At 33.4% G+C, this 24,136-nt stretch overlaps 1 protein-coding gene across 1 annotated transcript; it reads left to right on the top strand.

The window, feature by feature from the left end:
- Positions 1 to 11,493: 11,493 nt before the first annotated feature.
- LOC133187373 (uncharacterized) lies at positions 11,494 to 19,880 on the top strand. The gene is made up of 3 exons (XM_061322721.1): positions 11,494 to 11,512; positions 13,502 to 13,564; positions 13,886 to 19,880. The coding sequence occupies exons 2-3, from the start codon at positions 13,519 to 13,521 to the stop codon at positions 18,820 to 18,822; spliced, it is 4,983 nt and encodes a 1,660-aa protein (XP_061178705.1). The 5' UTR covers positions 11,494 to 11,512; positions 13,502 to 13,518; the 3' UTR covers positions 18,823 to 19,880.
- Positions 19,881 to 24,136: the final 4,256 nt, after the last annotated feature.

The raw sequence follows: 24,136 nt of genomic DNA, 5'->3' as shown, positions 1-24,136 counted from the left end.
ATTTTTGTTGAATATTTCCATTGCAAATTGCAAAATTATGCAATAATTTAAAAATGATCTTTTTTCAGTTGAAAGGTAAATTCATCGGGAGTATGAGCAATGTGAAAGTTTCGTATCTATGGCTAAAGACAACAAATCGTATAGGGGACACTTTAGTGATCTAAAATATTCATATTGATAAGGAATGTTAAATGGTGAAAGTTACATGTATTTAAAGGTTGGCTAGTTGTTTGTTTGTTTTACGTCCTTCAAGAAATTTTCACTCACGCTAGGATGCCACCAAGTATGTGGGAGGCTGCGCATTTAAGCCTGTAATTGGTTTATATGGCTGATGAGCAGCGAGGAATCCTTTTCGTCCCAGCATTTATCTACTGCAACATTGGACCTCGATTCTCATCCCAAGGACCGGTCATCACGTTCTGCAGTGGGTTTCGAATTCACAAATCAAGAACGATTCAAGATGTTTGCTTTAACCGCTGCGCTTATGCGGGAAACATTTAAAGAGAAAAAAACAATAACTGCATGCTGTTTCTTATCATCAAAATAAATCTCAAATATGCTAAATCCATGAATATTTGGATACTACATGCATAATTTATCATATATTTAACAAAAAAGCCTTACGTGTCAAAAGATTTGGATCGGCATCTCAGGGAAAAAGACAATAATGTCATTTACGTTTCCTCATCTTATTGAGAAAAAAATGTTATTTTTTTAAAAACCTCATTGTTAATTTTGTTTATATAATATGCGCTTAATTAACAACATCCAATAGCCTATGAGTAGATTAATGTCAATATTGTTCTTTCATAGTACTTTTTTCTTGAGTATGATTTTAGGTTCGTCTTATAAGAGAATTGCTAGCTTTCCCTCAATCATATATGGAATTAGAATTTAAAATGAAGAAATAAATGATTTGAAAGATAGTGCTTTATCATGTAAATGTTAATTTTACTGTAAAAGAATGTTTGCGAAACAGAAAAATGACAAAATAAGATATTTCACCTGCCTCAGATTTTCAAAATCATTTTCAATTTTTGCAACTAAAGAGAAGCAAGGGAATTCATTTGACATACCTTTATTCTAAAGAAAATAATAATCTTTTTTGTATAGGAAAATCTTTCAACAAATATCACTATTACTCATATTAACATTAAAGGTAAACTCTTCCGAAAGTTGCCCATTTTAACAAAACAAATTTGGAATGAATATCATTATAATACTTTTTATTTTATCATAATCGCTTCTCAGTTTTTGCATGTCTTTTAAAGGTGTTTTCATTTAGTTTATTTTCTTAATGTTTTAGTTATTTATTTTAATTTTAAAACACATTTTATTTATTTAGATATTTTGTTTATTAAGTTTAAGTACTACAAAGCATCAAATATTTTTTTAAATAAAATTTAAAGTAATCTGTCTTAGAAGCTTCAACACTAGGAAAACAGATAAGGTGTGGTGACAGAGCAGTTACACATTTCATAAGTCTCTCTTGTAGAAAAAGGGCAGACACGTTCTACAGATTGGACCACTTCTAAATACAGCTTAAATAAGGGTGTTCAATCAACTTTTATGAAAACGAATTCGACACTTGGTATTTTAAAAGGTATCTGTTAAGTTAAAAATAGACAAGAACATTGCAAGTAGACCACAAAATATAGAAAGGACAGATGGAATGTAGCGTGGACACAATCAATCAAAGACACACAGATTCAAACGTCAGGCGCGTAGCTGCCTGTTCGCAAGTGCGTACACATCATTTTGAAAAACAAAAAAAAAAGCAATATAGGTGAGAGAGAGTTATTCAGAGAAAGAAAATTTCAATATCATCGAGCAAATATTTTTGTTTCAAATTATTTTTGTCATATTACTTCGAATAAAATTTGCAGTATCATGCCTAAACAATCAAATTTTAAAATGTATTATTACATCATTACCAAATCCAAATACATGTAACTCATTCATTGGTTTGTAAATGTTCTATAACAGATTGACAATTTTTAAGGATATTCGAAAAATTAAATTTTAATCATATCGCTAAATGGCTTGATCAAATAGTATATGATTTAAAATAATTGTTTGTTTACTAACATTTATTATACTTAAGACCAATATATTGGTAAAATATTCAGCTTCAAGTACACGTAAAAATAAGTTTCCGTGGAAGTTAAATTTTCCCTTAAAAACAATATTACTAAGTCTTTTATTTCTAAAGAAAAGCGAAAGAGCACATACTTCCTACAAGAAAGTGATTGAAATATTTGGTAAAACCCAGGAGCTTCCGGGGGCTTCGCCCCCTGAGCCCCCACCAGGGCTTCGCCCTTCAACTTCTGGGGGCATCAGGGCATACTCTCTGCGTACACTTCACTCCCACTCTGGCTACGCGCCTGAACGTCATCATTCTCTTTATGTGCAAGTTCTAACAATTAATTTACCACTATCTGTGCTATAAATGAGAGTCTGTTCACGTCTAGTAGAAAAAGAAGCAGTCGTTAATGCCCGCTTAAGGTGAGGACATTGGGATCTGCAATAGTTGTCTGCATATGACAAAATAACCTCTCATAAAGACATACTAGTATATGTGTTTAATCAATTTTAGAATACTGTTAGAATACTGTTCAGTTTTCATTTATTGTGTTTTATATTGATTCACTTACATTTCATCAAGTCAATATACTCAAGGTCATGTCGAAAAATTCCAGGTTTTTTTTTTAATTATTTTTTTTTTTTATTTCATTTTTTTTGGTTGCAAGTGTAACTTCTATTTTCTATGTATGAAACAAAGATTGATTGATTGATTGTATGTTGTTTTACGTCCCATTCGAGAATTTCTCACTCATATAGAGTCGTCAACATATACCGGTGAAGGACTTTAAATTTAGACTAATTTCTATATATACTCGAAATTCAGGGCCATTGAGCAGTGAGGGTTCTTTATCGTTCCAACGCCCCTGCCGTGACAGGGACCCTCAGTTTTTAAGGTCTTATTCGAAAGACCCACAACTTTCACTTCAAAGTGCCGAGCGCTCGTCGATGGAACAGTCACTACGTATGTTTACATGTTAGGTTTGACGCGACGCGGCGAACGAGAATCGAACCTAGGCCTCACGCAGCGAACGTCCTACCACTAGGCTAATTTGATTGCATCAAGGAACAAAGAAGGCCTATTTGAAAAACATTATTCAGGTGCACTGTTTAAACAACCTCCGTAAAATACATATCAATAAAAGCTGTTGTTTTTCAGCCCATGGAAGCCTATTGCCAATCATAATGATGAAAAAAGTGAAAATAACGAACAATGATCTATCTCAAAAAAATCTACAAAAGATAAAATCTGTGAAGAGGGCATAAAACACAGACCCCCCCCCCCCCCCCCGAAATTCCAGGGGTGGGATCAAGTGCCTAGGAGAAGTAAGCATCCCCTGTCGACTGGTCACATCCACCGTGAACCCTACGTATAGATCAGGTATACTGACTTTAAACGAGGTTATCAAAATCGCTGTAACATCAACTTATCTGCCGTAGCCGACCTCGGTTTAAAAACTGATCGAACTCTGAACATGCTCTTGAGCATCGAATAAGTTGCGAGACGTAAACACCATATGCAGGTGATAGCAGATTATTACTACATAATTTATTTTATTAACAGCTAGACATTTGAAAGCCCTGTAACTAGTTCCCTGCCTATCAGTCACAACCGCCGTGTACTCCTTGTCATGTTCGGGAAATATAGGAAGAATCTGTAAACAATTCAGTGTGTAAATAATAGCCTAAAAATTAGCATGAAAAACATCAGTCAGCATTTGATTTAATTATAGATTGTATTTGTATTGTATTTAAATGCTGACAAGGTCATTGTATCGACCATAGAACTTACAAAATCATGACTTTAGACAAGACTGTTTATATACTTGTTTCATCAACTTGTTTGTCAATAACTTATCTCGTTTTAGAGATCTAAATTATTCAAAAAGGGACATGAAATTCAATAAATGTGAATTATATATTGAAGTTCCAGACTTGGCGCAATTTGTTTGTTCGCTTTAGGTCCAGTGGTGGAGTTCTAAAAGAGATACGTCTATATGCCTCCGTTGGAAAGGTTTTGCAAGCTGATGATGTTGCTAAAGATCACAAATTATATGTCAAGCACTTTATCTAATGAAGTAAAAATGAAAACCTTTCCATTATTTTAATTAAGTTTAACCACTGAAAAAATAAAAAGCAGCTTATTTTTACGGCCATCAGTCTTACTTTTAATCCAGATATAAAACAATTCATTAAATATATAATTCCAAGATTTGCAAAAAAGTTAACTTTTAGAATAAATTGATAAATGTCTATATTGTGTCACTCAACAACATTCTCATTTTAAAAGGTAAAGTTTTAAGCATTGTAAACTCTGTATTGAATAATTTTAAAAATTCAATATTAAGTATCAATGCATTAACGTAATGTTTAACCAAAACATGATTATAAAACTATCTCAAATTCATTCATAATACAAGAAAAAAGCATAATTGGGTTAAATTTGTTTTTAGTAGCATTATTCCGGAATAGGGGAACTATTGTTATGAATTTACATGGGCCTGTAGAGATATGTAGAGATATACCTTGTGCCATCCATTGGAATAACGAGTGATTATTATTTTAGCTTAATATGAATATTTACACATTACTACGGAGTGTAGATACTATATTTCAAGTGAAAATATGTGTTCCAGTTTATTTATAATCATCTGCTACGCTCCTTCATTTGCATATTTTTGCACCTTCGTTTACAGAGTGGTGCACCTTCTATTTTTACACCTTCCCCACGAAACCAGAAAATTCCAAATATCGCGTTTGTTTTATGTACTTTTACACAATAAATTAATATATACTGAAAGGAAAAGAAACCCAGCGTAGCATTATATGTGATAATTATCAAACTACATGACCGAAAATTGTAAAAACTGGTCAAAGGGGTCTTCTTGTCAGTGTGCACTGAAATCGGTGTCAAAAATTATTCAACCGTGAAAAGCATGACGCCGCTTAGGCAAAATGGTAAAATGCGAAAATCACGTGCAGAATATTGATGACGGCTTCGTCAACACATTTTATCATACCAATTGAGACTCTAGAGATTTACGCATCGGTTTTCTGTATTTGTAGTAAATTTTGTTGTTTTGTAGTCATGGTGGGATTGACTGAAGTTCAGAGGGGTCAGGCCATTGCACTGCTAATGCAAAGGCAACAACAGGTTGCCCTGCAGTTTGGGTTAAATGTTTCTACCATAGAACGTCTTGTCCGTCGTTTAAGAGAAACTGGGAGGGTTGCCGATAGACCGTGACGAGGAATTATTCGTCTTGCCTACTTGCGAAATCGCCACATAACTGCCGCTGGAACCGCTAGATAAACGGTTGGCAATCATAACCGCCAAATTCACACTAAAACGGTAAGAAACCGACTGCGCGAGTTTGGTTTGCAAGCTCGACGACCTTACCTTCAAGTTGGTATTTCCTTAACTCCCGTTCGTCAAGCCCGTCGTATGGCCTGGGTGGCCGCCCATGGTCCTGGGCAATTTTCTATGTGGCAATGGAGACGGATCTTTTTCTCAGATGAGTCCCGGTTCACTCTTTTTCGCGCGGACTGCCGACGTCGTGTATACCGGCGTCGTGGGGAACGCTTTGCCGATGCTTGCGTTCTTGAGAGGGATAGGTTTGGGGGTGGCTCAGTTATTGTCTGGGATGGGATATATCACGGGGTAAAGTCACCTTTGATTGTGGTAGCTGGGAATTTAACTGCCGTATAGATATAGGGATGAAATCCTCCGCCCAGTTGCTGTTCCATTTGTGCAACAGCATAGCTTAATTTTCCAGCATGATAACGCCAGGCCTCATGTAGCCAGAGTTTATCAAGACTTTCTTTCAAACAGTAACATTCAACCACTTGACTGGCCTCCATACAGTCCAGATTTGTCTCCAATCGATCTTCTGTGGGACGAACTGGACAGGAGGGTAAGGAGGCGTCCTTAAATTCTGTCAACTTATTGAATAAGGATGTCTAAAAATTAAAAAAAAATTAGGGAAACTTTCGAATAAATCATATTAAATATCCTCAGAAGTTTACCCTGCGTTTCTTTTTCCTTTTAGTATATGTTTCTTTTATACAAAGACTTTCTGTTGTTTTGTTGACTGTCAAAAGGTACAGAGCCAGCATACGTATTATTATAACGAAATGCTGCAGAGAATAGGAAAAGTAATCATTTATGCCAGGTGTGATACAAATATTTAGCCACAGCATATTTTCGTTACACTAGATGCAGCTTTTTGAATAGAAAGTTTTGAAGACACAGGCAATGTTTGGTCTTTACTGTATGAAGTCAACAGATATTTGATTTAATTATTAATTCTCAGAACCCATGCCTCTGTAAGCATGAACTATAAAACATGACAGTATCAACACTTGACTGATCTATTAAGTATAAAATATTTGCAAAAATCAAGGACAAGTTTTCGTCCCGGAGATCTTTTTCACAATTGTTGTGTAACGGAACGCCTTGACACATTGTTTCTTCCCAAGTCCTCGATCAATCACAATATCATGCCAATTAATATTCATGATGTATTTCTAAACAAACGAATTAACGCCGTGCGATTGATCTACAACTTATAACAGTGACATTCTTAATTACCTGCATGCATGTAAATGTCTCTTAAGGATTTAGTATTTTCTAAACTCATGTAACCTATTTTTGATTTCCAAGTTGTACAGAAATGTAAAGACTAGTTTAAATGTCATTTCCTTATCTATATGCACTTTAAACCTTTTGCAATATTTATTAGGATAAGAACAATAAATTTGCATACTTAGATCAACAAGGTTGCACATAGTGTGATGAAATATGAAGATGACGAACAGTTAGTACATTGAAGCTATACAAATTGTGAGCAGAGCAAACACGGACATCTAAAACACTAGAGGTGCCGTGGAGGAGGAAGCATCCCCTGTCGACTCGCCGTATGCTACTTGTCATGATGGGGTAAACGGAAAAATCCGTAGTCAATTCAGTGTGTAAATAATGGCCAAACAATTTGTATGAAAAACGTCAGTCAACATATGACCTAACGACTGATTGTATCTGCAAAAAAGTCATTGTTTTCAAAGAATTTGCGAAATGTTGACGTCAAACACGATTGTAGATACCCTTGTATCATCAATTGTTTGTCAATAGCGTGTCTCGTTGAAGAAATTGCTCGTACGAAGAACATGTTCTGCATAAACCCCATATGCAGGTGAAAATCGTATATTGCTACATATTTGACGAAAAAACAGTTGAAGTCATCAAGTTTATCATAAAGTTTACTTTTTCATAAAGTTTATTTCTTAACGTGCCATCAATCTCTAGTAAAATATCCAAAGATGAAGTAGTTGTAATCAGACTCCGGATTTGAAGAATATGAGCTTGACATCAAGCTTATTAGGGTGAATTTAAAAAAATGGCCAAACGCATATTTATCAACCCACACTAAAAATACAGGCAATGAAAATAGATTTCTATGTCTCAGCATATGTCTTTATATAGTGTCTAAATACCTGCCAAATATCTCGTTGATATCTCAATTAACAAAAAAGTTATACCCAAAAATGATGCTAAAATTGTCAGGAGTGCAACACTTTTTTGTGACATTTTGAAATTTCAATATTTTTTAGAGATCTGTGAAATAAAAAACAATGCTTCATGTTAAAAATAAAGACGTTCCTGATAATATTCAAAGTATTGAGCTTTAAATGTGGACTGTCATAACTTCTGTTTAATCAAGTTGTGGTCATGGCTGATGTTTAAAAAAATGTTATACCTTGTCAGGAGTGCAACAGAAAAAATGTAGTGTTGCCAATAAAACATCAATTGTAAAATTCTGATAGAAAATTAAGACAAAATAGAATTTTGGAAGTGTAAACTAATAACTGATATACATTTTAAAACATAAAAATGTTATTTAAATCACAAGCAGCATTAATGAGAGTCAAGTATATGTGCATACCCAAAAATGTCAGGAGTGCAACATTTGATGTTTGGCTCCCAAGCATGAAAAAACTATTATCATTATATGATTTTCTGATTTTTATTTTGGAAAATAAAGACACAAAGAACATTTTTACCAAATAGATTTATCAATTACAGGATCTGTCTGTGCTTCTGATCCATATTTCTATGGTCAGGAGTGCAACAAATTTTTTTAAAGATTCAAGTTGTGTGTTGAAAAGACTTCTATTCAAGCTTAGAAGTATTCATTAATTGATAATGATCTTTTTGTATATTTTAATGCTAAATTATTGATAGTTTTATTAATAAAAATCCTTCCTTTTTCAATTTTATCAATTCAGATGTGTTTTTATCTTTTTATGATTTTTTTAATGAACGTTAAAAATAAACACACTAACACATTGTCATTAAATTCAAGTAATTCCTCCTCAACTTCACTGAAACAACAGAACAAGTTCTTATGTAATTTTCACTTCACAATTCTACTTTAAAGACCCAATGCTTTTGGTCATGAGTGCAACAAATATGTTGGAATTATAAATCATCCAATAAGAATAAAAATAAAGAAAAAGTGATGAGTAGAATTTTTCTGGTGGGTTACTGTGTTTGTTCTCTAAAGGAAAATATGCTTCAAAATATATTTTATCTTTTAAATATATATTTAAGCTAGTTTTTTGGTATAAAATAGGGTATAATTCCAGATAAAATGCGAATTTTAAATACTTTCATCTGTTTTAATTATGAAGTATTGGACTATAAATATTGCACAATTTCATTATCACTTGATGTTACCAACACTTTATGAATTTTTGTGTTCTATGGTTTTAATTTTCAATTTTACTGCAGTCAGGAGTGCAACAAAACTGCTTTATAATTACCAATGCTTTTTAACTATCTTTACTAAAAAATAATTTGAAAAAAAATGCTTGATACTATTTGATGTTCAAAACACTATGTCTATCAACAAATTACAGAAATTTTACAGTCAATTCAGGGAATAGTTTTCATCATTTCACATATATTTTAAATAAAATTTATTTATATTACACTTTGCAAATAATCATGTTTTAAGGTCTTCAAAATATGAAAAACCTGCTGTAAACGATGAAAAAAATCAACACGACAAATTGATTTACAAAGTAAGAATGGGTTATTGTGTGTTATAATTTTTAAAACAATGTTAAATAAAATACATATCAGATGTCAGGAGTGCAACACAACAATGTAACATAGGGTCACTTCAAAATCTAGTATTTTTTGTAAGAGAACTCGTATATATAACAATTCTTTTTTGGCTTAGATTTAAAGAACTGACTTGAACGGACAAAAAAGTGAATTTTGGGGAATTTTATTGCTTCATATTTTTTTCATATTAAAACTTTTCAAACCAGAATTGAAAAAATAATGTAAAATAACAATCAAAAAGCCAATTTTTTGTCACATGTACAAGAGAAGATACTCATTCAAGGTCAAGATTTAATCATTTATACCATTTTTAAGGATAAAAAACTATAATTTCTTGTGATTATGTATTTTAGAAAGTCTTTTAAGGTGTAATGATATTTTCTTTTTTCAAAAGAAATTTTACTGATAAAAATTCTGAAACTTTTTAATCCAATTGTCTATTCTATTGCCACTTCAGGATTTTAAACTAGAATGCATGTGCAATATGATGATACAAGTGAAAAATATGTTATATGTAGTTGAATTTTGCCAAAAAAAAATTCAGTTTGGTGGTCATTTTTTTTAATTCACCCATTACCAAGTTCCTTTTTTATCTCTACTTTTCAGAGACCAGAAAAGCTTATAATAAGGTGTCCATTGTCCATCCGTCAAGCTATCCAGCTTCCTGTTTGATTGTAAACAATTTTCAATGCTATTTCTACTATAGTTTAGTCTGATTTCAATAGTATTTACTACACTACGCGGGTAGACTACAATAGGATACAAAATTCTGTGTATCTATGGAATAATAATCACTCTTTTTGTATGAGAAATGATCCTTTTTGTCCTCTTTATTGTGTATATGCTATTTCATGGGCAAATAATTTCAATCTTTGTGAATTTTTTGCAAATTGTGGAGATTTTACATAAAGTATACTTTTATATTAAATGAAAATTTTGTTATAATTGAGATTCAATTTTTCACCTTAGGGTTTGGTACACTATAGGCATTTCGCTCGTCTTGTTCGTCCATCTTCTTTCTTCAGTCAGATTTAATTTCAAATTTGAAGTTTAGCAGAATCTGGGAAAACAACGCCCGACATATCGGATGTTATATCTGTTACGTAAGCTTTAGATTAACGAACTTTAATCATGACAGTAATTACTACAAAAGAATAACTGTCAACTATTGTGAATATTCAAGAGTGATTATTATTGCATAGTTGATTAAAATCACTTACGCAATGTTCGTAACGGTCAAACCTTTTGTGAACAAGACCGTTTAATTAATGAGAATGATAATTACAGACTATGACTATCAAACTGGAATCCGTTTCTTTATTTTGTTTCCATCTATTAAACAGTCAAAGGGCTAGATATTATATTGTGCCGAGAGATATTTTCAATATAACAATAAAGATAACGATTGTTTGTAGTTTGGAACTGTTTTAAACTTTCTATCATCGATGTTTTAGTGGAGGCACGCATCCCATACCAAGGTATAATTACAATCCTTTAAAATTTCATTGAAAAATTTCTCTGTCATTAAATTTACAGAAATATATGTCTTTGTAACCATGGCAACACCATTCGTTGGCATAGCAAAATTATGTCGAGATCTAATTAAAACCTATATTGGCCACAAAAGAATACATTTAGTTCTTAAACTATTTACTTCTACGCTAGAAAATAAATATTATTTTTTTAAATTTAATTAACCATGGTAAAATTGGACGTATTCAATACATAAGTAAAACACTTTTTAATATGCATGACCAAATTGTAGTGGAAATCGATAAAACGCAGCTTTTTGAAGATGTCCGAATACTTTCTGTTAATAAGCTGTTTTCTTAATAAGTGCACTTACAAATGAAAATGCATATAAAATAATTCCACATTATATTAACACATTATTGTTATACAATCTTAATTTATGTTGGGAGGTAACCACAAGTCGACATTTTTCGTGTTTTCGGAGATTAGATGAATATATAAAACAGTGAAAAAGTGACCTTTTTTTTCAAATTAGACATTTACTTAATTAGATGTAACTTTAATTTAATTGTTATTCCTTATTGATTGTTATGCATGCATTTCACAAAAGGGAGTGAAAAATACATTTTTAGTTAAATAAAAAGTATTTTTCTGGTGTCATACTTTAAATAGACTATGCATTTTAATAAGCAATATATTACAATGATGTATCTAGTGGTAGTGATCTATGAACAGCTTATTTAATGCTGATTGTGAAATGTTTGTGAAATCATTTTCTCTCTTGACACTTACTTACAGGATTACAATCTCGGTTTTGAGGCACCAGTCAAGGTATTCTATATAAATATCTTCTCTTTTTTTTTTTCAAAAAAAATTAAATATTGAAAATAAAATGTGTGTAATTTAGTGCTTTATTAAATCATGACGTATTTCTTATTTTTTTTGTTTTATTTATTTTTTTATGTCTTTTATTTCTTTTCTATTTTAATATAATATTGTTGATTTTTACATGGAAGTGGTTTATCATGTATGAAAATTGATTTGATTTATATGTGTTTTTAAAAATATATAATTTCCCGGAATCTAAAAAGAAAACCAAATTATTTTTATATTATTGTAAACATTCATAAATATTATGGGTTTTTTTTTTTACATAAAAAGTAATAATTGATAATAACTAATTGCAGTTACTAATAAAAATGTATGATTCTACCTCTTATATATAAAATAGTTCGTTTTTCTAATAATCATTAAATGAAAAATCGTCTGTCGCGGTGTGGAAGGTAGATTAGGAACGATTTGTCCTTAATTTTGATCATACCTGTCGCGAAATGTGATTGATGATGAGCTTACCTGTATACATATTACAGTTCAATATATATATATATATATATATAGAGAGAGAGAGAGAGAGAGAGAGAGAGAGACATATATATATATATATATATATATATATATATATATTAGGGATGTCAAAGTATTTATTTTCTTTAGTCGAATATTCGATTGCATTATTCGAACGATAGTCGAATATATTCGAAACTTTTTCGGAAACTAAAATTTTATTTCAAACTTAACTGGTACATGACATATTTAACCCCAAATCCTCTTTTCTTAAATTTATTAAAAAGTAATATCAAATGTTACACAAATGTTTTCTCCAAAATGTATGATTTCTTCGGTAATCATGTTCATAAATCGGTCTGTAAAGTCGGTTTTTTTTTTCAAGGAAGCATAAAAGAATGACAGTACGATATATTTCATTAAGGCTTATTTAAATGATGGGGGGGGGGGCACACACGGTGTCTTTGATAATGTTAAATATTTGAATTTACTTTTTGTACCAACTATCAGAATGTCTTTGAAATATGTAAAAGAATATTAATTTTATAATAATTATCGTAGTGTCCAAACATGTCACGGCTACAATGGGTACATGTTATGAGATCAAATCCAGTTAATAATATTACAAAGAAAGCGCAGTATAGCGAGATAATTTTATTACAAAACAACACATTAATTGGCAAATAATTCTCGCGGAAGTGAAGCATTTCTAATTACTGTACATTCTACAGGTAAAGTCAACAGTTTTTAATGAGGAAAATTATCTTATAAACTGTGTCTGAGGAAAGACAGTTTCTCAATTTTAGCATGAGAATTCCATCTCTTGATCACTCTTTTATTGAATTTATTTATTCGAATATCGTTTCGTTATTCGATCGTCGGTCCATTCGACTGATAGTCGAATAGTCGACTATTCGTTGACATCCCTAATATATATATATATATATATATATATATATATATATATATATATATATATATATATATATATATATATATATATATATATATATATATATATATATAATATTTTTCTTTAAATTAAACCTTTACCCAAAATATCTATACAAGTACTTTACTCTAGTTTTAATTTATTTACTTATTTATTTTTTTTTATCTATAACATTGTGTGTGTGTGGATGGGTCTAATATCAAGAGGTACATTGATATGAAATGTATAAAAAGGGGTTTATTTCATGTATGTAATATCAGTAGAAGCACTGATAACATCCGTTTTTCTGTTTAAGAAGGGACCTGGAAATAGGTCTCAGGAACTTTTTCCCGTTATAGTGAAAGGCACCAAAGGACATACTCTGAATGTCATAATTATTCTTTAAATTTTTGATGATGTATATACATCTTTTTAACTTTAACTCAAGATCACATATATAAGTAGTTGCTACCTTCCAATATTAACTGATGTAGTTCAGCAATTCTTATTTCCCTTTACTTTACTAGCTTTTTTTTAATTTATAGAATCTTTTGTTTTCCTGATGGAGTCTTTTAAGGCCGCTGTCATTCTTTTCCTTGTTACTACCTGTGAGTATGGTCAAAATATCAATAAAACATACAGACAATATCCTGCAAGTGTTAATATAATAGTCAAGAGGTCCTTTCAAACTGGGTCCTTAAGCCATGTTTACGACTGGATGTGTCATTTTCTTCCTCCTTAAATAAAAAAATGGTGACTTTTTAGTGAAGAAATAAGCTGTTTCTCAAATATGCGAACGCTGCCATTGTAATCTATTCTGTAAACGCTTTTTCGTTTAATTTGTAATAAGCAAAGCATGCGATTTAAAACAAAACTTACGAAAATGGCTGTGAATTCTTTTAGTGTATATCTAATTTTTAATTTTGCAGTCAATGGTGGACGATCTGAACTCCATCTGGAATTAGAATCGCAAAATTTCGAAAACATTGAAAGTCGTAGTCTCCATGTCCATAGTATTAGAAAACGTGAAATAGAGGACGATGATGAAACAAGTCACCAAACTGACGATCATACCAGTGATGACACCTTAAATTACGATGAGAATACCAGTCAAAAAACTGATAAGGATTCTGAAAAAAGCTACAATGAACCCGCACACAACACAGGCATAAATCAAGGAGATTCAAATACTAATACTGATTCAAAAGAAGGTCATACTGACACATCGGATATTGATGCCACATATCAAAATGTGGTTGGCCAGGACGAAAATTACGATCAAACTACAGATGCCTTTGACCAAAACTTAGATTACACAGGGGACATCAAAGAGGGCGACACAGACACTTCTGACGGCACATTTGGAATTGCTGAAGGAGAGCATTATATAAGTCCCAATCAGATGTTGTTAGATGACGATTACGCAACCAAGGCTTCTAATCCAGGAGATGGAAATGAAAATAGTGATGCTATTTATTACAATAATTATGATCAAACTATGGAAGCTTTAAATCAGAAGTTAGATTATGAAGGTGAATTCATAGGTTTGGGGGAAAATGCAGAAATTGACTCTGGTGGGGGTAAAACAGATGGAGCCGATTCCGATTCGGGCGATGAAGCAGGAACAGGCAGTGAACAAAACTGTAAAAATTGTGGTAGTAAAGGCGATTCTGCTAGTGGAGAAATGAGTTACAATCCAGGAGACTTAAGCAGCGATGATAAACCTGATAAGACGAGCAGTGAATCAGGGGATGTTCAAAGCTGCAGTACATGTGGAGGTAATAGTGATTCGGCTAGGGATGAAACAGAATCTGATTCAAAAGACGGAAGTAGGAGTCAAGAAACAGGAGCTAAATCAAGAGAGAAAGGAAATTGCAACAAATGTGGACGTAAAGGTGGAAATTCTGATAGAGAAACAAGTTCCAATTCAGATGATAGGGGTGGAAGTGATTCCGGAGGAGATAAAACCGACAGTGACTCAGGGGATGAACAAGACTGTAACAAATGTGGAGGTATGGGTGATATAGCAGGAGACGGAACACGCTCTAATTCAGACGATAGACGCGAGGGTAATTCAGACGATGAGAGCAATGATTCTGGTGATAGACAAAGCTGCAATAATTGTGGAGGTAAGCGTGAAACAACTGAAGATTTGACAGAATCCGATTCATCTGATGGAGGTGATAGTTATTCCGGACAGAGAAGGAGCTCAAACTCAGGAGAGAAAGGAAATTGCAATAGATGTGGACGTAAAGGTGGAAATTCTGAGAGAGAAGATAGTTCCAATTCAGATGATAGAGGTGGAAGTGATTCCGGAGGAGATAAAATAGAGAGTGACTCAGGGGATAAACAAGACTGTAACAAATGTGGAGGTATGGGTGATATAGCAGGAGACGGAACACGTTCTGATTCAGGTGATGGAGACAGTGGTAATTCAGACGACTCGAGCAATGTTTCAAAGGACACAGAACAGGTAGAATCAGGCATGAAAATGGCCGAGACAACAATAAATGATATTAGGAGAGATAACATTGACAAATCGTATATAAATATTCCAGGGAGCATTAGCAGTTCAACATCTGAATGGACTTCGCTTGATACAAAAGACAGGTTTGTGAAAAAAGGTGACGGTATTCCAATTCAATCCGATTCCTCTTGGCAGAATCCTTCCTCATATTCTGATACAACTTCAAAAACCGCAATACAGCCGGATTCTTCCTGGCAAGGTTCTTCCACAGTTACTGATTCAAAAAATTTTGCAAGTAGCCAAAGTATTGCCAAACAACCAGAAAATGCCTATGATGCGGGCTTAATTACAGGTTCCTCCAATAGGGGTATTGGAGAATTAATTACTACGGGAAGGGGCATTGGTTCTGAAAGTGGTAAAGGTATTTCTAGCCATTCAGAAAATATATTTGACACTGGGGCAACTTCGTTATTTTCAACATCCGTTGCAGTATCTCCAGTATCTGATAGCACTGGAGGCAATATCAACACTGTCGTGACTGATAAAACTTCTCAAAACCAAGAACCAACTGTTGACTCAACATCTAGTTATGCAGATAGCTCTAAATCGTCTGGTGGATATGTTGATCTATCTCTCAATGGAAAAGCAGTCGAAAGTAGCGACCAAGGCACTGGCATCTTTGTGAAAAGTAGTAATAGCATCTCCAAGACAGGTCAAGGCATTCCTGGTACGCCAGATTCGTCTTGGACAGATTCCTCTTTGGCTACCGGTTCCAAATTTTCTGAGAAGATTCAAGATATTGCTGTACAGACTGGAAATGTAGGACTCTCCGTTGATACAAATTATGGTCCAGTTGAGACAATTTACAGTGAACAAGTAAATTACATTCCAACCTCTCCAGATCCTACATTTATTAAATCTGAGCAGACCCCTGGTATGGAAAGTACCTCCGTTTTAACGTCTATCCCTGTTGAACCTTCGCTTACTAACTATATGAAACCTTCAGTACCAGGAGGAAGCATAGTAGAAAGTAACACTCGAAATGCAAACCAATATATACCAAATCAACAAGAACCTCAAGGAACAAATTTGAAATTCCAAGATACTGGAACAATAGTACAGGGGGTCCCTTCAGCTGTGGAATCAACCATCTCAGAAAGCACCGGAAACAATGTTGACTCAATAATAGTTGATACAATTTCCCAAAATTTAGAACCTGCAGTCAGATCAACCGCTAACCTTGTTGATATCCCTGCTTCTTCTGGTGGATATGTCGATCTGTCTCTTAATGGCAAGGCAGTAGAAAAAGGTCAACCAGGTGAAAACGTCTTTGTAGAAAGTAATGGTGGTGTCCAAGGTCAAACAGATGTATCTTGGCAGAGTCCTTCCATAGATCCAGAATTCACTACATTCCAGCCAAATCAAGGTATTTCTGTTGACTCATCAGCCACATATGTGGATAACAGTGTTTCGCCAGGTGGGTATATAGATATGCCCCTTAAAAGCAAGGTAGTGGAAGCACAACAACAAGGAAGAAACACCTTAATAGAAAGTAGCACTGGAGTCCCAGTTCAAACAGATATATCTTGGCAGAATCCGTCCCCAAATCCTGAATTCAAAACATCACTGGCTAGTCAGGGCATTCCTATTGAATCATCAGCTACATATGTTGATAATAGTGTATCGGCTGGTGGTTATGTAGATATGTCCTTGAAAAGCAAAGTGGTAGAAGCTAGTCAACCAGGGGAAAATATGATTATAAAAAGTAGCAGTGGAAGCCTAGTTCAAACCGATTCATCTTGGCAGAATCCTACGGCGAATGCCGATTACAAAACTTCCAGAATATCTCAAGGTAGTTCTGCTCAGTCTCTATCTTCTCTGCAAGGTTCCTCTACAATTACTGATTCCAGTGGGTTTGTGGATTTATCCCTCAAAGGGAAAGGTAAACTTGCGAAAGATAATAAACAACAAGTTCAAGGGATTGCTGTGGGTAATTATGTTAAGGAACCTTACGTAGTGAAATCGTGGTCCGATTCTACTAAATCAAAAGGAACTCATATTGCTATTCCTGATGGAGCCATAGACATTGCTGGGAGAATAGAACAGCAAATGGGTTCTACGGCTTCGAGGTACACATTAAACAGAGACCCACAGGCTTTCATAAATGAGCCTAGAGTAATAACATTAAATGGTACTGCATTGAAGAAGAAACCATCTAAGATATTTTTAGCAATAACCAGTAAAATAAGAGAAGCAGACGGGGCTTCAGCCTATCAATATCTCAAAGATAATGCAAAACAAGTTGAAAATCCAGCTGGTGGCTTTATCAAGATATACAGACACCAACCTGGTGGCTCCAAAGAGATGCAGAGGGTATATGTAAACTTTCGCCAGCCATCAGCAGTCGTTAAGAAAAGAACTCTCACTAGGACTATTGATATTCCAGGAAATATGACAAGAGTGTTAAACACGGGGCAGGGTGGTTCTGTCACCATTGACGTTGGAGATCAAAGAAACAATTTTATTAACGTTCGTCATTCGTCACCAGGCGTTCGAAAAAGTACATTTACGAGAACTTGGAATGTTCCTGGTATGCAGAGAAGAGTGTTTAACACAGGTACAGATGGTTCTGTCAGCATTGGATTTGGAGGCCAGACCAACAACACTGCTGAGGGTAATGGAATATCGTCCCGTCTTACTGGATCTACCGGTATGTCTATAAATGATATTGGAGTACATGGTGGGCATGCTAATTCAAATTATGGCCATGGGACACATACTACATATGTGGAAGGCCAGCCTCTTTTTGGATCTGTAAGCGGGAAAATGATTAAAACTGGGGGTGAAAAAGTTCACTTTGACCATGGTCATGCTCACGGTGAACACACAATTAATGTGGCTGAAGTGTCATTACCTACAGGGCACTTCCATGTACACAGTGATGGAGGACAGCATATAGTCCACAACCAACGACACGAAAATGTTAATGAAGTCACTTACAAGAAAGTGATGGATATCATCAACCGTAGGAAAGCTATGGAATCAGGTTCTGTATCTTTACCTGTTGACTCATCTATCTTCACCGTCAGGAGAGTAACTCAAGTTGGAGCAAACAGTGGGATTGGCAGGTCTTTAGACCGCAAATTTAGCAGTGGATCAGTCCAGTTTAAAGAAGTGTCCCTACCCACAAGTTCCTTCCATGTTCACACCGACGGAAATGGACATATAGTCCACAATCAACGGAACGAAATTGTAGATCCTGCCACTTATAAAAGTGTGATGGATATAATTAAGCGAAGGCGATCCAGCTTCACATCTAGTCCATTTGATTCGTCTTTCTCCACGTCTGGAAGTGCAACTCAGAATGTTGGGGTGACAGGTATTCCTATCCACATTTAAATTCTAGTAAAAAAGGTCATCCTATCGGGATTTAAATTCAACATGTACAGAATTGTATTTATATACAAAGCTACTCATAATTTTTAACATGAGTAAACTATTCTGAATATTAGAGGGGGGTGTAATTTTTTTGCTGAGATTGAGATGTTTTTTTGATTAATATTGTTTGCTTTAAAGTTGAAGTTTAAACAGTAAATTATTTGAGCATGATTGAGTATATTTCTTTTTTGAATATATTTCTTTAATGACATATTTTAATCGCATACCACTTTTTATTTAATTATTCCCATCTGCTTTTAAAAGAAAAAAAAGCTGATGTTATCTATATATGTAATACTTGATTTAAAATCAGAATAATATATGTTAATGATAGATAAATCGATTAAACAAATGTTCATTCCATGAACCATAACAGTTATTTAAATATTTATTATACGTTTCTTGCAGTAGAAAATTTCATATTTAATAATTTCTGGATTTTTAGCGGAAACAATTTTTTATGTATATTTAACAGATAAATGAACTTTGCAAACTGACATGATTTGTAGAACTTTTACCAATTACGCAAAGGAATATATGCCTGAATAGTGTCGAAAAGGTCACTTTCTGTCAAAATTACGATTTCGAGAATTAAATCAGAAATCTTTTTGCGACTCACGTTAATGATATTTCTTGTTATTAAGATTTAATATTTCACCTTTTTGACATTCTAATTTACTTAGATTTCGAATATCAGACCTAATGGTAGATTTTCTTTGAAATGTCGAATTATGAATGTATTTGCACATGCTATACATGTGTCTGAATATTCAAATTTTATGATCCAGTGGATTTTTTTTTCTTTAAATATATTTCAGATTAATTGTTCTTTGTGTTTCTAGCTGAATTTGTTAGAAAGAAGTAGAATGTTTTAGTCACTGATATAGAATTATATTGTCTAACACTACCATTTTGTGCAACAGTGCCATTTCTTCAGCTTGATTTCTACTATGTCGTCTGTTTGTTCAGCTGATATTTGTTGTAAAAAGAGTTAAATGAATAAATTACTCTTATGTATATACAGTGGTATTTTTTCTGGCTAACCTACAAGTCTTACTTGAAATCTGTTAAAAAACAGAAATTTTGAGTTTATATTGCAACGACAATGCAAGATCAAAAGAATGGAAAAAAAATTAATTTACTTTCTTCAAATAAGGCGTCAATTAATACTCAATACCATTTTTTTTTAAATTGAGATGGTTTTTCTTTTTCTTTTCCTTTCTACGGAAATGTTTCTTGTCTACTGTTAAGTCATTGCATATTTTAATTATAAAACCTTTCAAGGATTTTCAAAATATTTCCTACTGACATTTTGGATTCATTTGTCAGTTTCCATAGCTAAAAACTATTGAATTTCGACACACATACACTTTTCTTTTTTTCTGTACAAAGGTAATTTTTAGAAAATCAAGGAAAGTTATCAATCGGTTTAATAATATTCAAAAAAAAAAAAAAGAAAGGAAAAGAAAACAAAAAAAAAAAAAAAATTATGTTTGCGAGTAGATGGGGATTTTTAAGTCACCTGGGTCACTCAGGTGACCTATTGCTATCCGTTTTTGTCCGTCGTCGTCCGTCGTGCGTTAACATTTAAACATTTTCAGCTTCTTCTCTGAAACCGCTCAACCAATTTCAACCAATTTTGGCATATAACATCTATGGGTGAAGGGGGACAAAAATTGTGAATTTCATGGTCCCTGTCCACCTGGGGCCTGAGGGGTGGGGCTAAAACCACCAAAATTGATGCAATCTTTAAAAATCTTCTTCTTTACTCCTGGACATCAAGCAGTCAAACTGCTGGCATGATTGTAATAAGCATTGAGCCCTCTACCAATATTGTGAAATTCATGGCCCCAGGGTCAGGGGTTCTGGTGCTAGGGTGGGGCTATACAGAACATATAGTGAAAGTGCATTATTTCTTTGAAAATCTTCTTCTCTGCTCCTGGGTATTAGATAAACTAACTACATAGTTATGTAGAGCAAGACTGCCTCTTCCAAAATTGTGAATTTCATGGCCCCTGGGTCAGGGGTTCTGGTGTTAGGGCGGGGCTCTATTGATTATATAGTGAAAATACATTAATTCTTTGAAAATCTTCTTCTCTGCTCCTGGGTATTAGATAACTAACTAAGTACATAGTTATGATAAGCAAGAGTGTCTCTTCCAAAATTGTGAATTTCATGGCCCCTGGGTCAGGGGTCTGGTGTTAGGGTGGGGCTCTATTGATTATATAGTGAAAATGCATTAAATCTTTGAAAATCTTCTCCTCTGCTCCTGGGTATGACATAGAGTAACTAAGTATATAGTTATACTGAACATGGCTGCCTCTTCCAAAATTGTGAATTTCATGGCCCCTGGGTCAGGGGTTCTAGTGTTAGGGCGGGGCTCTATTGATTATGTAGTGAAAATGCATTATATCTTTGAAAATCTTCTTCTCTGCTCATGAGAATTAAATAAATTAACTAAGTGCATTGTTATGATGAGCATAGCTGCTTCTTCCAAAATTGTGAATTTTATGGCCCCTGGGTCAGGGGTTCTGGCTTTAGGGTGGGGCTCTATTGATTATATAGTGAAAATGCATTAAATCTTTGAAAATCTTCTCCTCTGCTCCTGGGTATGAAATAAAGTAACTTAGTACATAGTTATAATGAGCATGGCTGTTTTTTCCAAAATTGTGAATTTCATGGCCCCTGGGTCAGGGGTTCTAGTGTTAGGGCGGGGCTCTATTGATTATATAGTGAAAATGCATTTTATCTTTCAAAATCTTCTTCTCTGCTCATGGGTATGAAATAAAGTAACTTAGTACATTGTTATGATGAGCATGGCTGCCTCGTCCAAAATTGTGAATTTCATGGCCCCTGGGTCAGGGGTTCTGGTGAAGGGGGGGGGGGGGGACTCTATTGATTATATAGTGAAATTCATAATTTCCTTCAAAATATTTTTTCTACTCCTGGTTATAAAGCAAAGAAACAAGTGTATAGTTATGATGAGCAAGGATGCTTTTACAAAATTTTTAAAACTTGTGATCCCAGGGGTTCTGTTGTTTCTCTGAGGGGGGGGGGGGGGGGGGGGGCTCTATTGATAATATAGTGAAAATGTGTGAATTCTTTGAAAATCTTCAACTAATTGCATAGTTATGATGATGAGGGTACCTCTTCCAAATTTATAAATTTTCAACATCTGGACCATTTAGTCAAGTGTTCTGGTCCTGGCCAGGGCTCTATTAATTTGTATTCTATTGAGTGAAGTTATTCCCCTTTGCCGTTCACTTTTGATAATTAATCACTGTAGATAATGTATTTGAAAGGTTAATAGAATAAGAGAATTATGCAAGAACATTTATTGTATAATATTAAAAGTACTTTTATAGTTTAATAATCAGGTAGACTTGGAAATAATAGATAAATAAAAATGAAACAAAAATAAAATGGGGGGCAGATAGAAAGATACTAGACCAATTATTTTGTTGATCTTAATCATACTAATTTTCTTGCTATTGGGTAACAATTAAAGCTTCATTTATCAGTTTATGGATCCTCTAAATTGTTGTACTCAGGTGACCGTTAAGGCCCTTGGGCCTCTTGTATTTCTCGCTGACAGTTCTATAATAAATCTGCATAAATCAAATCAAGATTACATAGCATCTATTAAACCGTTAAAAATGTAAACACTATTCACAGTAATTTAAATTCTCTCTCTCTTCCTTCTCCCCATCTCTTCATGTTACTTCAGTAAAAATTCTTTTTTCTAATCAATCTTCTAATATCCAAAGCTAAATGCCAGAGCTTCAATATCAATCAAGCAGCGAAGACTTCGTAAAGAAACTGTTACATTTTTGCCATACACTCAGTAATCTTCCTTGCACTCATTTACTTATGAAGCATTGAGGAGAGTTGAGATGGAGGTACTTTATCATCATTGTTCATGTATGAAAACATACAGAAGAATCATGTTCCATTAAGCAGCTAAAATAGATTTGGGCAATATACCTATACATTTTGTGGAGATGATAAATCAACTCCTTTTGCTGAGGTGGTTGTGTGATTGCAAGAGATCTACAAGTCTCATTTCTGATCCCATCCAATCAGAAAGAGTATTAATGACGAACAAGGTTTTGAATCAATGTATAATCTTCTTATAGATGTCACACACTATCACCACTGAACTTTTACAGAATTCATAATAAAGAATTCACAACAAACATAAATTTTCTGTTTATTTACAAAATAATAAATATTAGTATAACTACATAAGACTTTTTTCTATTACGAGTTTGTCAAATATCACAATTATATGCCCTTGTAAGATGACAGTTTATTCTTTCATACAAACATATAATCTTCTATGTCAAATATACACTATCAATTACTTCTCAATAAACTCCTTTCTACTTTAGGAATGGGAAACTCAATAATTCTCTCCACTCAGGTACTTGTGTAACATGTTGAATATTTCTTATTCAGAAAGTGCAAATAAAATGTGTTCATATGTTTTGAAACACATGAATTGTCATACATTTTAAAATTAAGCAAGTGTTAAAAAAGCAGTTTGCATGAAGGTCCTAAAATGATATCTTTTACATGCAAGTAGTTCTGAATTTTTCTGAATTACAAAAAGCTTGAAAGAGTACCCTAGATATGTATAAAAAAATTGAATCAAATCTTGTGAATAAAAACATTTAACTCATTTTCACTACATGCTACATGTAGTTATTAAAAGAATAGTAAAACAAAATATACCAGTATAAGTATTTAAAAGTGGAGTGAACATGTATTCATTGAAAACAAATCCCTGATAAACAGTTTTTCCTTAACTTTCAAACAATACACATGTAAGTGATAAAAAAAAATCATTTAAGAAATTTAGAGAAAAAAGAACAAGGTACACATGTATTTAATAATAAATTTACTGGTGAAATCTTATCTCTTTAACATTCCAGTTAACTAAAATTCCAGTTAACAGATCAAAAGGGATTCATCACTTTTATTTATACAGCATTATGTTTTTTTTCTGGATGTGAGATTCTAATGCATGCAAAACTGGAGAAAAAATTGAATGATGTACAATCTCCTCACTGGAGCAGCTTAACCAACAAATTAGAAAATAAGATTATACCCAACTGAAAGAAATCCACAATAACTGAGCTGGTAACGTGTGAAATTATCAATGAAATCATTAAATAACAATATCAATTTATTAAATAACAATATCAATATTGAATATTAAATAACAATATCAATATTGAATATTTATACCTAAGAGGTAAAATGTGAAAAAAAC

The sequence above is a fragment of the Saccostrea echinata genome, unplaced genomic scaffold (assembly GCF_033153115.1).
Source record: "Saccostrea echinata isolate AGI-Se365-2 ecotype Australia unplaced genomic scaffold, CSIRO_AGI_Sech_v1 ptg000015l, whole genome shotgun sequence".
NCBI lineage: Eukaryota > Metazoa > Mollusca > Bivalvia > Ostreida > Ostreidae > Saccostrea > Saccostrea echinata.
The sequence above is the reverse complement of the archived record's forward strand: the minus strand, read 5'-3'. Positions and strand labels throughout refer to the sequence as shown.

What these genes read in the sequence shown, in the direction of transcription:
- LOC133187373 (XM_061322721.1), top strand. Translation starts at nt 13,519, where the DNA reads ATGGAGTCTTTTAAGGCCGCTGTCATTCTTTTCCTTGTTACTACCT. An exon ending in TCTTTTCCTTGTTACTACCT is followed by an intron (nt 13,565 to 13,885) that starts GTGAGTATGGTC and finishes TTAATTTTGCAG; the next exon opens with TCAATGGTGGACGATCTGAA.